Genomic DNA, 23683 nt, shown 5'->3' on the forward strand with positions numbered 1-23683 from the left:
TAACACAATTTTGATTTATTTTGGATTAACATAATTCCCATAGTTCCATTTATGTTATTCCATAGTTTTGATGACTTTACTATTATTCTAATATGTGAAAAAAAAAAAATATATATATATATATATATATATATATATATATATATATATATATATATATATATATATATATAAAATCCATTAAAACAAATAATTGTCTTCACATGCTCTAAATTCCACTGAGTCCATAAAAATACACTTTTATGCTATTCCGAACTATTTGAATAAATATTAACTAATGATAACTATATGAGCCTTACACAAGATAATAATGCTATATAAAGTTATTGGGTTATAGGTATTAAAAAATTAAATATGCATTGTATTCATTAATATTAAAACATCATGTACATAATAGAGCATCATGAACTAACAATGAATAGACCTAATTTATTTAATAGCATTAATTAATCTTGATTAATGTTAAATTATACATATAATATTGTTCATTGTTAGTTCACGTAAGTTCATATTTTATTAACCAATGTAAACATATACAACATATAATAAAATATAAATAGATAACAAAATAATAAAATAATGATCTTATATTATCTTGAAAAATAGTATATATATATATCAATATATATATATATATATATATATATATATATATATATATATATACAGGGTTGGGGAGTAACAGAATACATGTAACGGGATTACGTATTTAAAATACAAAATATAAGTAACTGTATTCCACTACAGTTACAATTTAAATAATTGGTAATTAGAATACAGTTTCATTCAAAAAGTATTTTGATTACTGAAGAGATTACTTTGCATTTTATTGTCAATTGTTTCATTTAATATTTAGTCCTTTCAGATGGAAAACATTTAAACATATAAATGATGCGATCCAAAGTGCATTTGAACAGTGCTGAAACACTTTCTTATGATGTGTTACATTCATACGAGCAGACAGAGAAGTAAGTTTGAATTAAGTTTGGAGCAGAAGAAATAGAAATAAACCTTGTGTAAATTGTCGGCTTTACGCTAAGATAAAATGCTATTTCTAGCCATTTTACATGCACGTTACCAGGCACGATCATATTTTTTTATCAAGAAAATTCATGTTGGATCATAATTTCTATTTTTTTCTTGTAAGACTTTGATATTAGGGCAAAAATCATATTCTTGATAATAATATTTGTATCATTTTCCTGTAAAAATATCTAAAAATCCTTAAAACAAGATCAGTTTGATTTATCTTGTTTTCGAAACAACACTGCATAAGATATTTAGGTTTTTCAGAGAATGTATTTTTAACATGTGTATTTTGTTTTACTCTACTGGCAGAGTTTTTATAGTCAAAACAAGTGAAAAAATCTACCAGTGCTGAAGAAGTAATACAAAGTATTTAGAATACGTTACTGACCTTGAGTAATCTAACGGAATACGTTACAAATTACATTTTACAGCATGTATTCTGTAATCTGTAGTGGAATACATTTCAAAAGTAACCCTGCCTACTCTGTATATATATATATATATATATATATATATATATATATATATATATATATATATATATATATATATATACACACATTAGGTATTGGGAGTCCCAGGGTTGGCTGAGAGTCTGGGTGGGGGGTCCCTGGGTCTATAAAGGTTGATACCCCCTGCTGTAAACTTTATTTCTCATCAGGATTTGGCTGGGGAGGTGAAGGGACCATGCTGTCCATGAGCTGTACGGACCCCTGGCCGGAGGGCTCGGTGGGTCTTGAGGAGGAGGTGGTCACTGCCGCTGCCCAGGCTGAACAGTTAGACAGGAGCTCCACTGAGTACAACAGCAGCTCTGACATTTTAGACGACAGTCTGACCAGCCTTCAATGGCTTCAGGAATTCTCAATTCTCAACGCCAGTGGGGGTCAACACTCATCTTCATCCAGCCATCACCAGAGTCACTTCTTCGGGAACCAAGTAGGCTCGGATGCACCTGCATCTCCTTTAGCCGGAGATCCAGCGTCCATTGGTATGCCATTGACCCCTGGCAAACCAACGGCGGCGGCGTTCTGCAGGGTGCCTTCATTGTCGGCTCTACCCAGCTTGGTTGCACACGGGCACTGTCCGGATGAAGTCGATTATAAGACCAACCCTCATTTCAAGCCTCCTTACTCATATGCAACTCTCATCTGCATGGCCATGCAAGCCAGTAAGAAAACCAAAATCACCCTCTCATGCATCTACAAATGGATCACAGACAACTTCTGTTACTTCCGCCATGCAGATCCCACTTGGCAGGTAAGATTCAATTGGCTAATATTGCTTAGAGGGATAAAATGCCTTGAACTTATTCACACTTACATACTAAATGCAGCTCCTGGATGGCCTACCCTGATATCCACATCATTTGCTTTTTTTGCAAAGAGCAAAAGAGGGCTATTTTGATATTGTTTAAGAGAGCCTTTTTAGTGGGGGCCGGGGTAGCTCAGCGAGTATTGACGCTGACTACCACCCCTGGAGTCGCGAGTTCGAATCCAGAGTGTGCTGAGTGACTCCAGCCAGGTCTCCTGAGCAACCATATTGGCCCGGTTGCTAGGGAGGGTAAAGTCACATGGGGTAACCTCCTTGTGGTTGCTATAATGTGGTTCTCGCTATCGGTGGGGCACGTGGTGAGTTGTGCGTGGATGCCTTGGAGAATAGTGTGGGCCTCCATACATGTTACGTCTCCACAGTAATGCGCTCACCAAGCCACGTGAAAAGATGCGTGGATTGACAGTCTCAGATGCGGAGGCAACTGAAATTCGTCCTCCGCCACACGGATTGAGGCGAGTCACTATGCCACCATGAGGATTTAGAGCGCATTGGGAATTGGGCATTCCAAATTGGGGAGACAAAAAAAAGAGAGCCTTTTTAGCACCTGCAAAAGTAGGTTGTGATTAGAGAGAGAGACCAATTTAAACCTCTCAGAACGCTGTTGTTTAAGAACTTGATATTTTTCAGAGTTTTGGCATGACTGCCACAAAAAGGAAGAGCATTATCAGCTTAGTTGTAATGAATAGGTAATTAATTGTTCTCAAGATGCAAGAATAGCAGCAAAAGTATAGACCCATTTAACCACTGAGCTAAGTTGTAGCACAAAGACAAAGTTACATTTGACATTTGAACAAGCCCCTTTGGCTTCATTTAAAACTTGTTCATAATTTTTAACTGCTTTCCAAAGTGAGGATAGGAGGAAGAATGAGCTCATACGTTGGATAATTTAAAAAACGGGGGGATTTCTAAAAATATATATTTGTTGGTAAATTATTAATGAACCCCTCAGCCATGGGCTCAGTTTTTTGAAGACTACATAGACATTCCTTCAGTTTTTAGTTATTTTAACCAAAACAATGTTTAACCAAGGTTAGGAGGTCAGTGCTTCATTTAAACAAAATTACCTTGTGGTATGGTGGTTGGTCTACCTGCCCAATACATTGATGCAGGATCAGTGGATTCTTTAAAGAACCTATGAAATCAGGATTTTTGTGGCTTTAAGTCCATGTCTCTTAGCTTTGAGGCTAAAGAAAACTGAGGACGGGAAAGAAAACTGAGCCAAACAAGCCATTACATGGGGTATTTAATGTATGACTTCTATACATGTGTACTTCAGTAAAGTGTATCATAATAAAACCAAGTGCTTTCACAAGTCTAAATTTGTTGAACCAGACACACAATTTGACCAAAGATTGAACCAAAAATTAAAGGTGGAATTAGTAATTTTTTTGGAAGTTAAAATACTCTCTCAAAGTTAAGAATGAAGAGATAACAATAAATAAGCCATTCGTACGTTTATTTCCCTGAAAAGTGGCGCTATGAAGCATGGCTCTGTTTGCTTGGGCAGCCCAACTGCCCAACACAGCATCATTGAATCACCCAATGGTATGAGTTTGGGGCCAGACAATCTGTTCTCTGACCAATGGCACATGAGGGGAGTGTTCAGGGAAACCAATTTATTTTGGTGATGCTAGTGGCGCAGAAATTACACACTTCTAGGCTGTTTGCACTGTTAATTTGGTGACAGCAGGTTGAAAGTTCTTCAGCTGAAATCAGTATATGCTTACTGAAATTCGAACCACTGCCCCCAGTGTACGAAGCTGGAAGTGTTGAAAGCAGGGACTTTAAACAGTTCAAGGAATGAAAACTGGAAACAAATGAAATTTTTGCAGAACATAACCGAAAATGGGAACGAAACCCTTTTCAATTGTTCTGGAGTGAAAACATTATTTTTAAATGCTGGTAACTGGTTAATAACCGGTTAATTTTGTTCCTATAATTTTTACATGAAACCAAAGATCAAAAGGTTTGTCACAGTACATTTTCTGTTGGTACTTCCTGTTGCCCGAAAAAATGAGGCTTCTCTCTTTTTAGTAGAATATAAGCATGCACTTTGATTCTGAAGGACACCACTAGTTTAAAAAGCAGTTTTAAAATAAATAATAATAATAATAATTCGACCCGCAAAAGCTGACATTTAGTCCGAACCCGCCCACGCAGTGTGTGTGTGTGTATGTGAGAGATTTAGGCTATTAATTGAGTTTAGGTGGCCAAATTAATATTTGAAATATTTAAAATATTTTTGGGGATATATTTATTATAAAAAATGTATTTATTGACATTAGTTATAGGGTACTGTATACAGTACTAAGCTTGTTATGATTACTGCCCAGAAAATTCCCCCACATGGGAAAGAACTGAATCGCTTGTTTTTGCTTATTTTGGTTGAGGAAAGTTGCTTATTTTGAGCTTGTTTTTCCAAAAAAGGTGCCTTGTTTCTATTGTGAGATCTGGACACCCTGCTGCTGGTATATCACCTGTATTTCACTGTTCTGTCATTTTAAAAAGAATGTTATTAACTGTTCCTTAATTTCGTTCAGTCTGGTTACCATTTATAAAGGAGGCTGTGGAATGCTAGAATCTGAACAAAAAAGACTGTTTCAGCTCAAAATGAACCGAAATAAAAAACATTTCGTTTTTAGTCCCTGGTTGAACCTATGAGCATGTGTGAACTCCAGTTTTGGGGTGAAATGTCCACAGAGTGGTGCGAGTTGTGTTTTTAGTTGTAAATGAGGTTCTACAGTCAGTAGGAATGTATATTCTATTAACCATATGCTCTAATCCAAACTCCAACCCTAAACCTAATTATCAGTGGAGTAAAAATGTTATCTTAGAGGGGAAATGCAACCTTCGAATCGCACTCACCGTTGTTTAACGCGATTAATTCCTGGTTTCAATGGGACCAGCATCTCTAAAGCTGCTTGTGTCAGGTAAACGTGTTTATATTGTTGCAAAAATGTCTGATGGGGGATGGTGCTTGTCAGTAACTCGGCAGAATATGGTCGATGCCAGTATATTTGAACATTTTGTAGCAACATATCAAGTTCCCATGTGACTATGCTGACACCTGGCTCACGTTATAAATTCAGCCAAATTTACTAATTCATCTACCGTTCTTCATTGCAGAATTCCATCCGCCACAATCTGTCATTGAACAAATGCTTCATTAAAGTCCCAAGACAAAAGGATGAGCCAGGGAAGGGAGGCTTCTGGAAGATCGACCCCCAATACGCAGAACGTCTCCTCAGTGGTGCATACAAGAAACGTCAAATGCCCCCTGTGAAAATCAACCCAGTTCTGCAGAACCGGGTCCGGATGAACTCCCAGACAGGACAAGTTGTGGCCACCACTGGATTGAGTGGAAGTCTTTGTGTGAGTCCTGAGTCCCATCAGCTCCTGAAAGAGTTTGAGGAAGCCACGAGAGCAGATCAGAACTGGGACCCTCGTTTGGCTGAAGCCACCATGCTTAGTAGTTGGGTCTCAGGGAAGGGCAACAAGAGGAAACAGCCTTACGCCTACAGGACTGGTGGAAGCAAAGCTTCACGACGTTCAAGCTCCCCATTGCTGGACATGGACGAGCAAGAAGACTTAAGCTCTCTGAAGGGCAACTTTGACTGGGACACCCTGCTGGACTCAGCCCTTAATGGAGAATTGAGCTTAAATGAAGGGGTTCCTTTGAGCCCAATCCCACAAGATGATGACTTGATGGTTAGGGGCACCCATATCAGCCCTCTTGAAGCTCCTGGTGGTGTAGTTGAGAGCCATGTGTTAATGGAAACACAAAGGAGCAGCGAAGAAGACTTTGATGAGGAAACATTTCTGGCCACAGCATTTCTACAGAGTTCCTGGTCAGATGCAGAAGAAGGCAACCGTCCAGACTTCCTTTGTAGCTCGACAGTCAACATTGATCAACTGTTTGACCTAGGAGACTCTCTTGGAGGTGATATAAGCAGTAAGATCGAGTCTCTCCTTTGAGGAGGTTATTAGTGACACTTCAATTACATTGAGTCCTTTGTACCCAAACAAGTTCCAGAACAAAGAGGGTTAAGACTGTTTACCCACAAAGATTTCATACTGGATTCCATGAACCCCTTGTGAAAATGTATTTTTAAAGGTGTGTCTATTTCTAATACAAATTTTTATGATTATGTTTTTTGCATTTGACAAGTTATACCATCATTGACCTTAAATCTAATCTAATCAAGATCCTCAGAGATTGCTTAAAATAATGAAACACCGGATTCTAAAACCAGCACTGGACTTGAAACAGCAAGTTTGTTGTTATTTACAATCCAAATTTACATAATGGAATATACACCAATCAGCCACATCATTAAAACCACCTGCCTAATATTGTGAAGGTCCCCCTTGTGCCGCCAAAACAGCGCTAACCCACATCTCAGAATAGCATTCTGAGATGATATTCTTCTCACCACAATTGTACAGAGTGGTTATCTGAGTTACTGTAGACTTTGTCAGTTTGAACCAGTCTGGTCATTCTCTGTTGACCTCTCTCATCAACAAGACGTTTCCGTCCACAGAACTGCCGCTCACTGGATGTTTTTTGGCACCATTCTAGTAAATTCTAGAGACTGTTGTGTGTGAAAATCCCAGGAGATCAGCAGTTACAGAAATACTCAAAACAGCCCATCTGGCACCAACAATCATGTGAGTTGATGTGAATATTAACTGAAGTTCCTGACCCATTTCTGAATGATTTTATGCACTGCACTGCTGCCACATGATTGGCTGATTAGATAATCGCATGGATAATTGTTGGTGCCAGATGGGCTGGTTTGAGTATTTCTCTAACTGCTGATCTTCTGGGATTTTTTTGCACTGTTTTGGCAGCGCGAGGGGATTTTAATGTTGTGGCTGATCGGTGTACGTGAAAGAGATTCTTTTGTTTTCATTGAAGAAATGAACAGAACTAAGGCCACGTCCACACCAATCTGTTTTTGTTTGAAAAATCCATCTTCAGTTTCCTAACATCATCGTTTTCCAAAGTATGCGGTTATGGAGAGCATTTTCGCTGGAGGAAAACAGCATTCTAGTGTGGATGAGAGGTGTGAACATAGCAAAATAAGGTGTTTTCAAACTAAAATGTACCGTGTGTGGACGTGGCCTAATACGTTTTTTTAACGTCATCGGTTTTCAAAGTATACAGTAATGGAGAGTGTTTTCGAAGCACTCCATTTTTGCTGAAGCGGCGATGTAGTGTGGATGAGAGATATAAATGTAGCGAAATTAATGCGTTTTCTTACGAAAATGTATTAGTGTGGACTTGGCTTAATACATTTTCATTTGAAAACACAGTTTTCAGATTTCTTACATCATTGTTTTCCAAAGTATACAGTAATGGAGAGCGGGTTCAGTTGAGGGAAACGCCATTCTAGTGTGGATGAGAGGCGTAAACGTGGCAAAAGTAATGCATTTTTCAAACAAAAACTTATTAGTGTGGAGGTTCCAAAACCTTGTGAACAAAGTTAAATGTTTTGTACATACAGCAGCTTTTAAATCTGAACAAATTCTGCAAGCAGAACAAAATCAATTGTGCAAATGAAATTGTGAAAAAAAGAATAACTGCAAATTAAAATGTACTTGACGTTTAGAGATTTTTTTTGTTGTTGAAAATGAATTGTTTAGATTTCTATAGAGTATAAATTGTTTATTTAGCATTGAATGGCTGATATAGTGAAATGGTTTTGACAGTGAAACTGCATTAAACTGCATTTAACTACTGAATGGGATTTAGGGGTTCCAACCAATGTAATTATTTAAACAGAATATCATTGAATTATTTGGGAGGTAAAAGTGTTTGTGCCAAAATTTGTCTGTTTTCTGAAGGCATCTAATGTTGTAAAATACATGGTATTATTACTAGGTTTATCTTGTTATTTAGATTATTATTACTAGGTAAATTTAGATTGGACATTTAATGAGTAAATCACTTGGGGCAAAATGTTTTTAAAGTAAATGTAAAGGCAATAATACCCAGACAACCATTAATTTGACTTGAGTTGGAATGGACCCCAGTTTTTAGAAATGTTTTTAATCCTCATGCCATTTTCATTTTTCATTAATAATATCCAACCTTCATGCTGAATGTGCCAAGGGAAATACTTGGCAAAAAATAAACATTATCATGCAAAAAAGTACTAGTTCGTGTTACCTATGCCTATTTGTGTTGAGTTTTCCATGTACTCAGAATGATCCAAATTAGGTAAAGCACCTAATTATATTTATGTAAATCAAATGATTTTGTAATAACAAAACTTTGTCCAAATATGTCACCCATTACATTTTTATAATTCCTGTCATATTTTGTAGGTTTTACAAATTTAACTTGGACTCCTATTTTTTTTGTTTTTTGTTTTTTACAGTGCATGCATATAAACCTACAATGATTATAAAACAATTATAAATACATTTTCTTCACATATTTCAAAAATTGACAGCATACCACAACATCACCCGCTTTCGAATCACATTTATTATGGTCATAATGTACTTTTTCTTTTTGCCCCTGATAACTTGTTTTAATAAAAAAAAGTAAATAAATACAAAAATAGACAATATCACAAGTTGTGTGTGTTTCTCCATGTATATTGTGTGAAAGGGCTTGTAAAAGAAGCCTCTCTCTTTCTGTACATGCTTGATTCCACTCCATTTGTGCACTTGCTTTTTATTATGCAGTAGGAGGGACATCAAATAGAGTGAGACTGTGTGTGTGATTTACACAAGCATCACTCTGCTTGTCTTATTTTGGGGGTGTTGCTCTCAGTGTGTGGGGGGTGTTTAGGCTTTGTCTGTGCTCAGTGAGATTCTCGTACCCCCCAGAGTTCCAGTCAGTCCGGCCCTTGCTTCATCCATGTGGGGTCCGATGGGGACGATGTCCCACGCCCTCATATATCACTGTGCTTTAACATGGATCCACAGGACCCGGCATTCATATTGGGAGGCTGTGAAACAATCGGTTTGTACCTCATAAAATGTTTTTGTTTCATGTTGTCTTATTGTCTACCGGTTATTTATTGGGGTGAATCTCACGAAACCTGTCAATCTTTGGATCATATTTCACTCTAAATTCAAAAGAAAGAAAGAAGAAAATAATTGCTTTTGCATTGTGACTACTGCATGCTATTTTCATGACAATTAAAGGAATATTCCGTGTTCAATACAAGTTAAGCTCAATCGACAGCATTTGTGGCATAATGTTGATTTATACAAAAATTTATTTCGACTCGTCCCTCCTTTTCTTTAAAAAAAGCAAAATTGAGGTTACAGTGAGGCACTTACAATGGAAGTGAATGGGGGCCAATTTATGGAGGGTTTAAAGGCAGAAATGTGAAGCTTATAATTTTATAAAAGCACTTACATTAATTCTTTTGTTAAAACTCATGTATTATTTGAGCTCTAAAGTTGTTTAAATCATCATTTTTACAGTCAGTTTAAGGTTTTAGGGTTTGTTGACATTACATCGTCATGGTAATGAAGTTGTAAAATTGGATAGAAATTTACACAGAAAAGTTTAGTAAATGATTTATTGTACTAAAATCATGTTTACATACATATAGTTCATGTCTTGTGACTATATTTTTAAAACAGTGAGTATTTTAACATTCACAAATTGGCACCTTTCACTTCCATTGTAAGTGCCTCACTGTAACCTCAATTTTTGCTTTTTTTAAAGAAAAGGAGGAATGAGTCAAAATACATTTTTGTGGTAATCGATATTGTGCCACAAATGCTGTTGATTGAGCTCAACTTGTACTGAACCAGAATACTCATTTAAGCATGTTTTACCGTAATGCTAAAACATCTCTTTCTCACTACTGTAATGTGAAAAAAAAACCCAATGATATATTATTTAAATGAAAAATATTTATACATAATAGTAGTATATGTTGCAATGCATTTAAATATGCTTTAATAACTTATTGTATTAGTTTTTTCTTTCTTTTTTTTTTACTGTAAAATGGAAATCATTTCTTTTTAATTTACAAATTAATGTATTAGAGCAAGGAGAATCACTATTGGGATTATGGGAATAAAAAACTAAACAAAAGTAAACTGTCCACATGCATCATGATAATGAGAATTAAACATGTTTAAGTGTCATGAAAATAATATCAAAATGCAAAAAAAAACCCAACAATAATTAAAAAATGTCTATAAAAAGGCTTAATTTTCTTTATTCAATATATATATATATATATATATATATATATATATATATATATATATATATATATATATATACTATATTTGTTTCTTTTAATTTTGGGGTGAAATGTGAACAGGTTTTCATTAGATTCACCCTGTTCAATTGTAACAGTCACATGTACTACACATAAAACATTTAATTTTATTTGAATTTTTTATTTAAAAAGGTCACATTTAACACTACCTCTTTGTTTTGAGTCAGATGTCAAATATCGTAGGTCGAATGTTGTAAAAATGTTTTTTAAAAAATGCACCGACAAATGCATTTACAACAGAAAACTATGGGTTAACAGTAGGTTTAATTCTCGCCCCATGGACTTTTATTGCATACTGTAACTGTCAACACATTGCTTTGTTGAGGTGCAAGTCAAAATTGTTTTCTGCTGTAATCACCAGCATATCACAGAAGCTGTCCACAGAGCTTAACGTGTACAGTATTATAATCCTTTAAATTGGTAAGGGTGTTAATATACTAATACTGAGGGCAGTGGTGGCTCAGCGGTTAAGGCGCTGGGTTACTGATCAGAAGGTTGGGAGTTCAAGCCCCAGCACTGCCAAGATGTCACTGTTGGGCCCTTGAGCAAGGCCCTTGATCCTATCTGCTCCAGGGGTGCTGTATCATGGCTGACCCTGCACTCTGACCCCAGCCTAGCTGGGACATGTGAAAAAGAAGAATTTCACTGTATATGTGCAAATGTATAATGTGTGATAAATAAGGTAAATTATAATTAATTAATTAATTATAATTATAAACTAACCAATAGCCTATAGGTTATCACCCTTTCACAAGAGGTCTGGAATAACCAATCCATGCTGGAATTGTCTTTCCAGGTAGAGTGTACTAGTAATTATAATGTGGTGGTGTGGTCAGATGAGAGGCCTTGTAATCAGATACAGGTATTATCCTGCAGGCGTGCTGATGGCTACAGGTAAGGAGAGCGCACTGATGAAATGCTAAACCTGATGCTTTTTTTTGTTTGTTTGTTTTTTGTACTCCAACAATGTTCAACGTTCAAAACTAAAAGTGTAAAAAGGATACCTAACCAAGAGCCAATGTAAGCAAAAACCAAAGCACATCTGCAACATTTTTTGGGGACTTGTTTGGTGTCAGGGTCATGAATCATTCAGAATATAACTAATAATGCTTTCAATTCCAATTCAGTCCCTAAACTTTAATTTTACTTGAGATAGAAAACAGGATCTAGAATAAGGATGCATTCAAATGAGTCAAATTCAAAAAATGGCGTTTTTATTAATAGCCTGCATTTCATTTTTCAGTATGAATTACCCAAAAACATGTTATCAAACACATAACATGTGGGGTGCTTCCAGAAACATTGATATATTGTATTAATCAATGTTAGAAATGCATAGAAATTTCTTCCGGATAACGCACCCCTGGTCACCCTCTTAAAGCTTAAAGGAATATTTGCGAGTTCAATACAAGTTAAACTCAATCATTAACCTTTCTGGCATACTGTTGATTACTACAAAAAAAATAATTTTGACTCATCCCTGCTTTTCTTTAAAAAAAACAAAACAAAAACAAAAACAATCTGGGTTACAATGCAGGAACGTTAAAATAATGTCTGTTTCAAAAGTATAGCCACCATCAACATCTGCCACAAATGCTGTTGATTGAGCTTAACTAAAGTCTTTCTAGCAAGTCAGTCCATTGTCGTCCATCTCTGGAATGCTCTCGGAAGGCTATTTCCAGTCTTGACAGTGCAGCTCCTCTCTACTTGAATGAAGAAATACCAAAATCTCAAAAACCTCATATTACATTAAAAAATGCAATTTCCCCCCTAGATTTCCCTTGTGCACCACCCAACCCCTTTTGGGCTCGACGTCGAAGCATGATCAAGGACAACCTGTTGCCCACCCTAAAGATCGCATCCTAGGTTTGTACTGACAATATTGAACTTAATAGTTTGCAGTTTAATTAATTGAGTTAATTGAATGTATCTATTCCCTTTTCAGTAATTTCAATTCAAGCTCCAATTCAACATTCTGTGGGATGTGGCCAATTCAATTAAAATTTTCCAACTCATGAACTGAAATGGAGCCAAACCTTAAATTCGTAATTTTGCCCTGTTTGACGTCACATTGGGGAAGTGTGATACAATTAAAGACAGTGCTCAAAAAAGAAAGTGAATATCAGAGAGGTCAGGCCTTTACTGTAACAAAAGCCCATTAATCAGACCAAGTCAGTCGTCAGACTCTGGGATGAGGTGGGCGGTCTTACTATATTGTTGTGAATATCAGCCATTGGGCAAGCTGTGCCTTCAGGATGGCATTTGCACAGTTTCCCGCACAACTCCATTGGTATTCTGCTACTGTGTACCACAAGAGCCACTGCTGTCTCAGACAGCCCTCATGTGCTTACCCGATCCCCATGATCCCGTGAATAGAGACAGGGGTGGAGCGTAAAGGGAGAGAGGAGACAGGAATACATCTTTTTTATCACATGGGCCCTGAAAGGCCAGTCTCCTGGGTAACTACTGGTGCTATTGTCATGTGGGCTGAGTGCAAAATGGGCAAGGGTCCATAACAGTCTCTCCAGGCAGGGGTGGGGAGGTTTGATTAGGGCGCAGAGAGAGGGGGTCTGGCAGGAACTGAGATTTATTAAGGTGATGCCGTATGCCTTTGTGAAAATGCTTTAAAGTGAACCCCTAATAACCCCAACAAGGGAAACATGTTACTTTGTTCTCCTCAGGGGTTTACTATGTACTGGAGTAGGCCTTAACATGAAGTCAACATGAAATCAAAATTTACCTTATTTTCTTTCTTAATGCATGTTCCAGGTGTTATTGTGTGGGCTTCATCGATGCACGTTATTTCATAGAAAAAAAATGGTCTGTTTTCGTAATCTTATATTAACTTGCTTCACCTCTGAAATTACCTTTCCTTTACAGAAACTACTTTTCACATTGGAATCTGATGGATATTAATCCCAGCCTAAATTTGTTCTTGTTGAATATCCTGTTTTACTCAGAAATATGTCACATTCTGGAAGTAAAATGGGTTATAATTGGGTTTGCGTATACTTTAAATTTCTCATTTGAAATGGAATTTGAGATACTACTTTTTAGGAGGAGACAATGGACATAAACCATTGTAATGAACCAATCTGAATGGAAATAAACCCTTGCCTGTCCAAATCATTAGACATCCAAGTGCATTGCAATGTAGTTCCCTTAATCACCATCAAATATACCTGCTAATGTGTTTTGGACACTGGACTCTAGAATGGGATGCTGCATCCTTGGTCAAGCAGCATCACCTCAAAGAGCTAAATTTTGCTAGTGAACAGCATGACTATGTAGATCCAACAGCAAGACCTGCACTAACCAGAATAAACATGCTTGGAACAACATGGAAATTCATGCTGGTGTAGACTGGACTTCTTGACAGGAAGCACACCCACATGGAGGAAGGCACTCATGAAGCACAATTAGTAGTGCTTGTTAAGGCAATTATTACTATTTTTCATATTTAGAGTTCAGAATTTGTACGAACCCCTGAAGGCATCAATGTATTTCCAGCGAAATCGAAGAAAGAATGTGTGTGAAGTCATTTCAAACAACATCTAGTCAAAAAGAAGGTTTTTTAATTTGTTGCATTGTTCTAAAACAGCTCACCAGCACATACTTACAGGAAAACTTTGTGGCGCCTGTTAAACACCTCCTCACTGCCACTGGTCCGCTTCATCGGTCAGTGTGACCCGGTGTTCCACCTACTTTTACACCAACATCTTTTTCCTATTAAATTCTTCACTCAGTTGAGATCAGAACATACTGGAGAGCAGTTACCACCCTTTTACACCCATCTTTGCAGTGGTATTGATGTCATTTTTTGAAAAACTTAAGTTAAAAAAAAGTTTTTCATGATCTTATGTGGATTCTTTTCACAAAATTCATCATAAAATTAACAGAAGGTGACTGGTCCATATAACCATGATAGCATGTTAGCGTTAGCGTTAGCGTTAGCATTAGCGCCATTCATGCAAAAATGTACTCATGACAAATTACACATATGTTATTTTTATTTTCAGTTATCAAACCATATAAATGTTGTCAAGAAATTCAAACAATAAACATTGTTTTGAAGCTTAATTCTTAATACGGTGACCAATCATGCTAGTCAGTTCAATACTGTGCTCTCTTTATAGTCCATAGATACATCCAACTTGCTACTTAAAAAAAAAGTTCAATAGATAGATACATTTATCGTTACTATTAACCAGTGTTGAGGTACTGAACTTGTTGTATTAGACAAGGCAACCTCGTGAAAAAGGTTAGTATAATCAGACAATGTCAAAGCCTGACATCTTATTCTTAAGAAAAATAAATAAAGACGTTCTTAGAAAACTATTTGAGAACTTCTTAAGAATTTTACAAGAATTGCATTTAGGAAAATAGAATTCTAGAATTTATCCCAAGAAATTTCTTATTTTGTTTCTTAAAGGAATAGTTCACCCAAAAATGGAAATTCTCTCACTATTCTCTTATCCTGATGCCATCCCAGTTGTGTATGACTGTCTTTCTTCAGCAGAACACAAATGAAGATTTTTAAGAAGATGGATCTCTGTCAGGTCCTTATAATGCAAGTAAACGGGTCCCAGCACCTTGACGGTCCAAAAGTCACATTTAGGCAGCATCAAAGTCTTCTGAAGCAAATCGATAATTAAAACGTTATTAATTTTTAAAAAGCGCTTCCTGCCAGCAGTTGACGCATCACGTAGCCGTCACATGACGTAAGCACGTCGATGAGTTCACGCGAGTATTCGGAAATGGCGCTTATTGACAACAGAAGAACGAATGTCAGGCGATAATTCGGCCATTTCAAACAGCATCAGAGCCCTGGACTGAAATATCGATTTAAAATTAAAAATGTTTTAATTAGTGATTCGCTTGAGAAGACATTCATTGATTGACTGGAGTCAAGTGGATTACTTTTATGCTGCCTAAATGTGACTTTTGGACTGTCAAATTGCTGGCACACGTTTACCTGCATAATATCACAGAGATCTATCTTCTTCTAAAAATCTTCATTTGTGTTCTGCTGAAGAAAGACAACCATACACATCTGGGATGGCATCAGGGTAAGAGAATAATGAGAGAATTTACATTTTTGGGTGAACTATTCCTTTAAGAAGATTTTCGTGAATCCGGCCCCAGGTCACAGTGTGCGTCTCATATTTAAATGCTCCTCTAAATGCCTAGCTGCAAACAGTATACCGTTGCTCTGTTTTAAACTTCTGTCTAACTCTGCGCAAAGAACGAAGAAGAAATTCGGTGTAAGCCTTAACACTAAAGAGGGAATTCACTAAAAGAAGAATTGCGGCCATTAAAAGTGCTGTTTATTTGCCCCTGATTTCCCCCTGATTTAGTGCCCGAATCACTAAATGAACTATGCAGATCAGGCAACGTTGCAAACGCACCTACAAAATCTGTGTTGAATGCAGTTTTACAGTACATTAACCAAACTAATGGGTCGGCTCTGCTATATAGCAGAGGATGCAGCAGACCACCACTATATGGCACACTCTGCTGGGACTGTATATCATCACTCCACTACTGTGATCCAGACTACTGAATTCTTTTCTACATAATTTTATAGTTTTGTGATGAATTGCTGCTGTTATGACCAATAGAAAATGTACACAAACATCATTAACACTAACCCTAACCCCTTTTAAATAAAATTCAGTTTTCTGCCTGCTTTCCTCTGTAATTGTGCAAATAGCACTGAGTTTTATGAATGAAGTGCAATCTAAAATGAGCCAAGTTTAAATAGAAAGGACACATGTGATTGCAGAAAGGAATGACAATGACATAATTTAAATACTGAAGACTGCTAAAACTTGATTGCAGGTGGTTAGTGAATAAGATCTAAGATTTTGTGTTGAAATACTATGCGCAAATTGGTGAAAATGTTTAGTGAATATGCCCTTAAGTATATAACTTTGGTTTGTATTGGACATGAATGATACCTCAGTTTAGGAGAGTTGTTACATTTTCAAGCCCAGCCCATCATCCCCATGGCTCCATTTTAGAATGTAACCGTAACTTTCAAGATCCATTCAATTCCGACAGATAATAGTCCCACCCTGCATTTTTTCCCGCATTGAATATCCAGTTTCACCTGGACAAACAGTGTGAAATGCGTTTCATCAGAATTTATTTAGTAATTTACATTAAAATGTAATGACATTTCTTTAAGGAATGGAACACATGAAACCCATTAAATTGCAGTAAAATTGCTGGATTACCTTTTCCAGTAAATGTACCACATCTGCTATTCACACATGCAACGGCTTTCTGTCTTTTATCCATACTGCTAGATGGCAGTATAGAAAGTATAATCGAGCTTGAAATCACAATCACCAAGAAGAATGGTGTCAAGATTTATTTTGAAAAAGGAGTTATATTTTGGTCTGTTCTCACCCAAAACCATTTGGATCACTTCAGAAGACAAGGATTAAACCACTGGAGTTGTATGGATTACTTTTATGCTGACTTTATATGATATTAGGACCTTCAGAGTTCTGGTCACCATTCACTTGCATTGTATGGACCTACAGAGCTGAAATATTCTTCTAAAAACCTTCATTTGTGTTCTGCAGAAGAAAGAAAGTCATACACATCTGGGATGGCATGAGGGTGAGTAATTGATGAGAGAATTTTCATTTTTGGGTGAACTAACCCTTTAAGTGTTGGCTAAAATATACAGTAGTTATTGTAGCTGTTCAACACATATCAATGCATTTAAACTTTGAAATTTAGGACTGCATTATTACATAAACATTGATATCAGACATGGAGGTCAGGCAGCGCAGTGGGCCTTGACATGTTGGGGTATAGTTGCTGGGTGTGTGTTTAGTGTGTGTGTTCTCAGAGCGAGTGGCTCTTTGTTAGCGAGACACTAGTGGCTGAGTAATCTGACATCCATCACCAGTTTAGGGAGCAATACACACAGTGAGCAAGCAAAGGGAAAACAATATGTAGTGAAACAGTGGGAGGCCCCTTATTCATTACACAGGGCTGTGATGCTCTTTTGTAGGTGTCGGGGGTGGTGGTGAGACTGCAAAAGACCTCCTTGGAAAAGCCATTTCCTTCCAACGTCTTTTCAATAGGATCATCTCTAGAATTCTATTTATCCGGTTGCTAATGAGTAGAGATATGATTAAAATGAAGGATTTCCTAATGTGATATCATATCCTTTCTCAAATTACAATACCCTGGTGAAAAGACCAGCATAGTCAGTCACCAGCAAGGATGATGGTGTGCCCATTAGAGTGCTTAATAAGTTTATCCAGCAAAACTTTCCTTGGTCATACAGCTAAAAATGTCCTTTTTTCAGCTATTGGGCCACCAGTGTTGGGAAGAAATTACTAAAAGTAGCAACGCTACTAACTTAACTACATTTATTAAAAGCATGACAGTAGTTTGTCTAATTTCACAAAAGTGTAGCTGTTCCAATAACAGGCTATTTTTAACAGCGAGTTAAGGCCCCAACACACTTACAGCAAAGATCTTCTTCATCATTCAATCAGAGACATCAACTAATATGAAATTAAAATGTGTTGTCAATGACTTGATGTCATATTCTAACTGTAGAATTCACATGAGATCAGTAAAAGAGCTGTTTTAACTACTCGATGATGATTTAAAGTAATATAAAGTATGTGCAGTAGAAAATGTGTAATTTGTTTACATTCTGAATTTATGGAGCTAATGCACTAACATGATATATGCAGCCATAATATGCGCCTATTATACTCTGTTATTGTAATTTATGATGATACTGATACTACTGCGAAGATATGGTGTATAAAAGACTATTAATGGGTAGAATTCTAACAAAAAAATTATGATAGGCATACCTTACTATGGGCAGATGTGTGAAAAGGTGTGTTCGACTTAAACTGCCCCTTGCCTTACCGATCTGCAAGATTTACCGGTTGCAGTTGGAAGACGAGTTGAAAAAAGAGCCGTCAAGCCAGACAAATTTTGTACTTCCCATCGTGTGCTGAACCTGCATCAGTCACGGCAAATCATTGCATATGTTTGTTTTCTTTATTGCAAATGAAGTGGAATTCAGATACCTGCTGTGTATACAAGAAGAATATTAATTAAAAACCAGTATTATTTTAATACTAATAAAAGAGTCAGTATTTTTAATAATTTTGCATGTTTTTTAATAATTTTTTATAATTTTTGTAATACCAATAATAGAGTCAGTATTTTAAATAATTTTGTATGTTTTATGAATAAACATAATATTTCAATGCTAAACATGATATGACATGATATAAACATGATGTCCATAAGAATATAAGAACATAAGAATGTTATAAGATAGTTTAGTGGAACAGAAGGTGTCTGAATAAACACCTTGGTAATGGCATACTACCATACTACTTTTACTATTTCTGTCATAGACTGATATAGCAGAAGTAGTATGCAGTTGTGAACTCAGCTAATGAAACACGCGTCACTGTTGTCATCTGTGAGTCTGGCCAATCTGGAACAAGCTGTGTCAAAAGCATGTGCATTTTTTTATTATATTAAAAATATTTGTAAATGAAGTTCTAGAGAATTAAGTAGGAATTTTTACTCAATGATGTAACTAACACAAATTATGAATAATTGTGGAGGGGTGAGCAAGAGACAGACACAGTGGGTGCGGCGTCAAGCCTCGGAGAGGCATTTATTGAAAATAATACACAGAAAATTTCCAAAAAGAATTAAGTGTCCAAGGGAAAAAAGTGTCCAAAATAAAGGGGGATCTGGTGCCCTCGCAGTGAAAGGGGTATGTGTAAGCAGGGGTAGTGTTCATAGGATGGTCCAAGACATGGGTGGGTTGCGGTGGCTACATGTGCTCCCCTACTTTCGGGACACAAGGGGCAGCAGCTTCTTTCTTTCCAAGGGCTGGCCCGTTGGCAACAACGTGTGCTGTCACACCCGGCGACACATCTAACTCATGCCGGGGGTCCAGGGAGCGGGTCCGGAGGTGCATCAAACTCGGTGGTACCCTCCTCACTCAGCTCCTGGACACGAGGTGATATGATTCCAGAGGTTGAGACAGGGAAACAAATAGAATAATATTAGCGTAGATGCCATTCAATTTATAGCAGAGTTATAGATTATGAGAAATGTTTCTGGTTCCGGCAGACCTAACTAAGTACCTGATGGATAAATTAGGTGTATGCCTGGCTAAATAGATGAGTCTTTAGTCTAGACTTAAACTGAGTGAGTGTGTCTACATCCCGAAGAGTGTTAGGGAGACTATTCCATAGTTTTGGAGCCAAACAGGAAAAGGATCTACCTCCTTTTGTGGATTTTGATATTCTAGGAACTATTAACAGGCCAGCATTTTGTGATCGTAATGAATGTGATGGAATATAATGTGGTAGTAGGTCACTTAAGTACTGCGGAGCTAGACCATTGAAAGGTTTGTATGTATATAACAGAATTTTAAAAGTAATACGAAATTTAACTGGTAGCCAATGTAACAACGATAAAATTGGGCTAATATGATCATATTACTTGGTTCTAGGCAGCACTCTGGCAGCTGCATTTTGAACCAATTGAAGTTTATTTACTGAACTTGGTGGACATCCTCCCAGTAATGCATTACAATAATCTAGTCTTGTGTTCATGAACGCATTAATTAATTTCGGCATTAGAAACAGAGAGCATGTGTCTTAACTTAGCAATATTTCTAAGTTGGAAGAAAACTGTTTTACAAACATTGGAAATTTGATTTTCAAAGTACAGATTGGTATCAAATATAACACCTAAGTTCTTCACTGTAGAAGATGAAGTAACAGTACATCCATCAAGAGTCAAATTATATTTTGTGGTTTATTTTTAGAGGTTTTTGGTCCAATAATTAGTACCTCTGTTTTGTCGGAATTGAGTAGAAGAAAATTTCTGGACATCCAATCTTGATTTCATTGATACACTCTGCTAATTTGGAGAATTGTGAAATGTTATCGGGTTTAGAAGAAATATAAAGTTGGGTATCATTGGCATAATGGTGGAAACTTATTCCACGATTCCTGATAATATCTCCTAGGGGAAGCATATATAAGGAGAAAAGCAGAGGCCCTAAAACTGATCCCTGTGGCACTCCATACTTAACTTTTGTTTGATTTGACAATTTACACAGACAAAATGGTAGCGGTCTGATAAATAGGACCTGAACCATGCTAATGCAAGTCCACAAATGCCAACATAATTCTCTAGCCTATTCAAGAGAATGTTGTGATCTATGGTGTTGAAGGCAGCACTAAGATCTAAAAGCACTAGAAGAGAAATGCAGCTGCAATCAGATGATAAGAGCAAGTTATTTGTAACTGATAAATGCAGTCTCTGTACTGTAATGGGGCCTAAATCTAAGCCTCAACACATACTATGTCTCTGCGGTAATGCACTCAACAAGCCACTCGATAAGATGCGCGGATTGGCGGTCTCAGACGCGGAGGCAACTGAGATTCGTCCTCCGCCACCCGGATTGAGGTGAGTCACTACACTGCCACGAGGACTTAGAATGCATTGGGAATTGGGCATACCAAATTGGGGAGAAAAGGGGAGAATATCCCCCCCAAAAAAAGACAACAATAAGTGTTATAATAATTATAATGAGTTTGAATAACGTTTGTACGTTTTCATGTATAAAAAAGTTTTGACCTCAGTAAAATGCATAAGTGTTCTACGAACACAGCAGATCTGTCTTACATCTTACAGTGTCAAATTCACACCAACATAGAGGTAAAAAACAGGAGCTGATATTAAAAATAGCTTTACATATTGAACACAGATCTAGTAATCTGCTTAAATTGGCAAAAACAACCAATCAAACTATTACCTTACAAACATAATGTAAAAAGCATAACTTAATGAAGACTCATGCGCTGATATAAACTCCACTTACAATGTGTGCTAAAAGGATTGTCCTTTTTTTTTCTTCTACAGTGCATTTCACGTAATGCTGCCAATCAAGAATGATATGCTGATAAATAACTCTCGTTTGTGTGTTTCTCATCTCTAGATTAATAATTTAGTTCAACATCAATGCCAATAAAAAACATGGATAAATATGCATTGTTGAAAGCAGCTTTGTAGAAATGGAGCCGCATTGATTAGACGCTCTGTCTGTTGGCCTATTACGTAAGGGTTGTTTCGGCTCATGAAACTCACCTGTGATTGGCTGGATGGTCGCTCAATCACCCCAAAGTAACAAAACGCAAAGAAAACTGTATACAAATCCACCATTTGGACTCGATATGGGTTTAGCTTGGAAAAGTGTGTGGGAGAAAAATCACCTTTTTAAAGAGTCCGGGGGACGTGTCCACCGTGGCTGCTATGCTCTTGCATTAGTGTCTGTATTGGGTGCTTTAGGTGCAAAACTTTAAAGAAGGAAACTTATCCAAGCTGTAATCAGTATTTTTCAGTCATAGGCTATATGACAAGCAAGATCGCAGAATGAAACACTAACTTAATTGAGTAAAAGGTAATAATAAGCAATATGAGTTCACATATGGCATTATGTAAATGTTTGAGCATGAATACCTTGGGGAGTTTGTTGCGATGGCAGTTGTCGCTTGTGTGGACTTTTCAGACGGTTCCTTATCACACCCACGAAACGATAAGGATGATTTAGCACAATATGTAGACTTTTTAGATGGTCCTTTGCCTGCATTAGGCAACATTTACAACGAATATCAAGGTTACATTAACGATCTTGAACAATTTTGCCGTGACGCCATCTTACCAGCTTAAAATACAGGACAAATCGAATCCCGTATTGATTCGATATGGGACGCGACATTTCATCTTTAAAAACGGGATGATTCCGTATTTATGGGACGAGTGACAACCCTAGGGAGGTAGTAAAAATGTGCACCAGTCGAGGTAGTAAACAAGCATACTCATATACTGTCCGAGTATGTGGGTTTTGTTGTTATTCATGTCTTGTATACTTTGTCTAAGGCTTTTATTTTCAAGTTGATTTGTTTCTAGTCTTGTCTTGCTTCATGTTTCACTTTCTTGTGTTTCCTAGTCTTGTCTTGTGGTTGGTTCTTGTCGGTTAGTCTTGTTATCTTGTTTGCCCTCATGTTTGCTTTGTTTCTTGTTGTCTATTGTTCGTTTGTACTGTTGTTTATGTCATGGTTTCTATGTTTTTCATGGTCATTACTTATTTTCAAAGTTTTGTTCATAGTTATGGTCAAGTTTAGTTTTGTTTTGTCCTTTTTGATTGACGTTTTGGTTTGTGGTTCCTTTGCTACTTGCATGTTGTTTTGTCAAGAAATTGCACTTGGGTTCTTTACTTCATCACGTCTCCAAGACTAGCACATTATACAGTATATGCAGAACATCTAAAACATTCACAAAGCACTTGTATCTGCATTCACATACTTGCGCAATGTGTATTTCTGGCCTAAATTTTCAATTTCTGTCGCCCACAGACCGAGGTGAATTGGACATTGTGGATCACATTCAAACAGCTAAGCTGAATGTACTAAGACACGCTACATTTTCGTTTTTACTAAATGTTTGTTCAAAGTTATAATATTGAGAGAGACACATGTGGCCGCTGTGTGTGTATGCGTGCGTGCGCACGCGTGCGTGTCTATGTGTTTTATGTTATGTTCTATTATAAAGTTATGTTGACTGTTCTGCTTGTTCCGCCTCCTCCTTGCCTATCCTGAACCCATTACAGTGACATTAAAATGACTTATTCCTACATGCCTCATTCTACAGTATTAAGAGTCTATGTGATATCAGTAAAAAGCTGTTTTAACCACTCAATGATTATTTAAATTAATATGTACAGTGCATCCGGAAAGTATTCACAGCGCTTCACTTTTTCCACATTTTGTTATGTTACAGCCTTATTCCAAAATGGATTAAATTCATTATTTTCCTCAAAATTCTACAAACAATACCCCATAATGACAATGTGAAAGAAGTTTGTTTGAAATTTTTGCAAATGTATTAAAAAATAAAAAACGAAGAAAAAAAAAATCACGTGTACATAAGTATTCACAGCCTTTGTTGTACTTTGTTGAAGCACCTTTGGCACC

The 23683-nt window shown here is 36.8% G+C and overlaps 1 protein-coding gene across 1 annotated transcript; it reads left to right on the forward strand.

The window, feature by feature from the left end:
* The first annotated feature begins 1716 nt into the window (after positions 1-1716).
* Positions 1717-6397, forward strand: foxj1a (forkhead box J1a). Its single transcript, XM_051714395.1, has 2 exons — positions 1717-2286; positions 5488-6397. Exons 1-2 carry the CDS (start codon positions 1717-1719, stop codon positions 6334-6336), a joined length of 1419 nt encoding a protein of 472 aa, XP_051570355.1. The 3' UTR covers positions 6337-6397.
* Positions 6398-23683: the final 17286 nt, after the last annotated feature.

Source organism: Myxocyprinus asiaticus, chromosome 13, assembly GCF_019703515.2.
Source record: "Myxocyprinus asiaticus isolate MX2 ecotype Aquarium Trade chromosome 13, UBuf_Myxa_2, whole genome shotgun sequence".
Lineage (NCBI taxonomy): Eukaryota > Metazoa > Chordata > Actinopteri > Cypriniformes > Catostomidae > Myxocyprinus > Myxocyprinus asiaticus.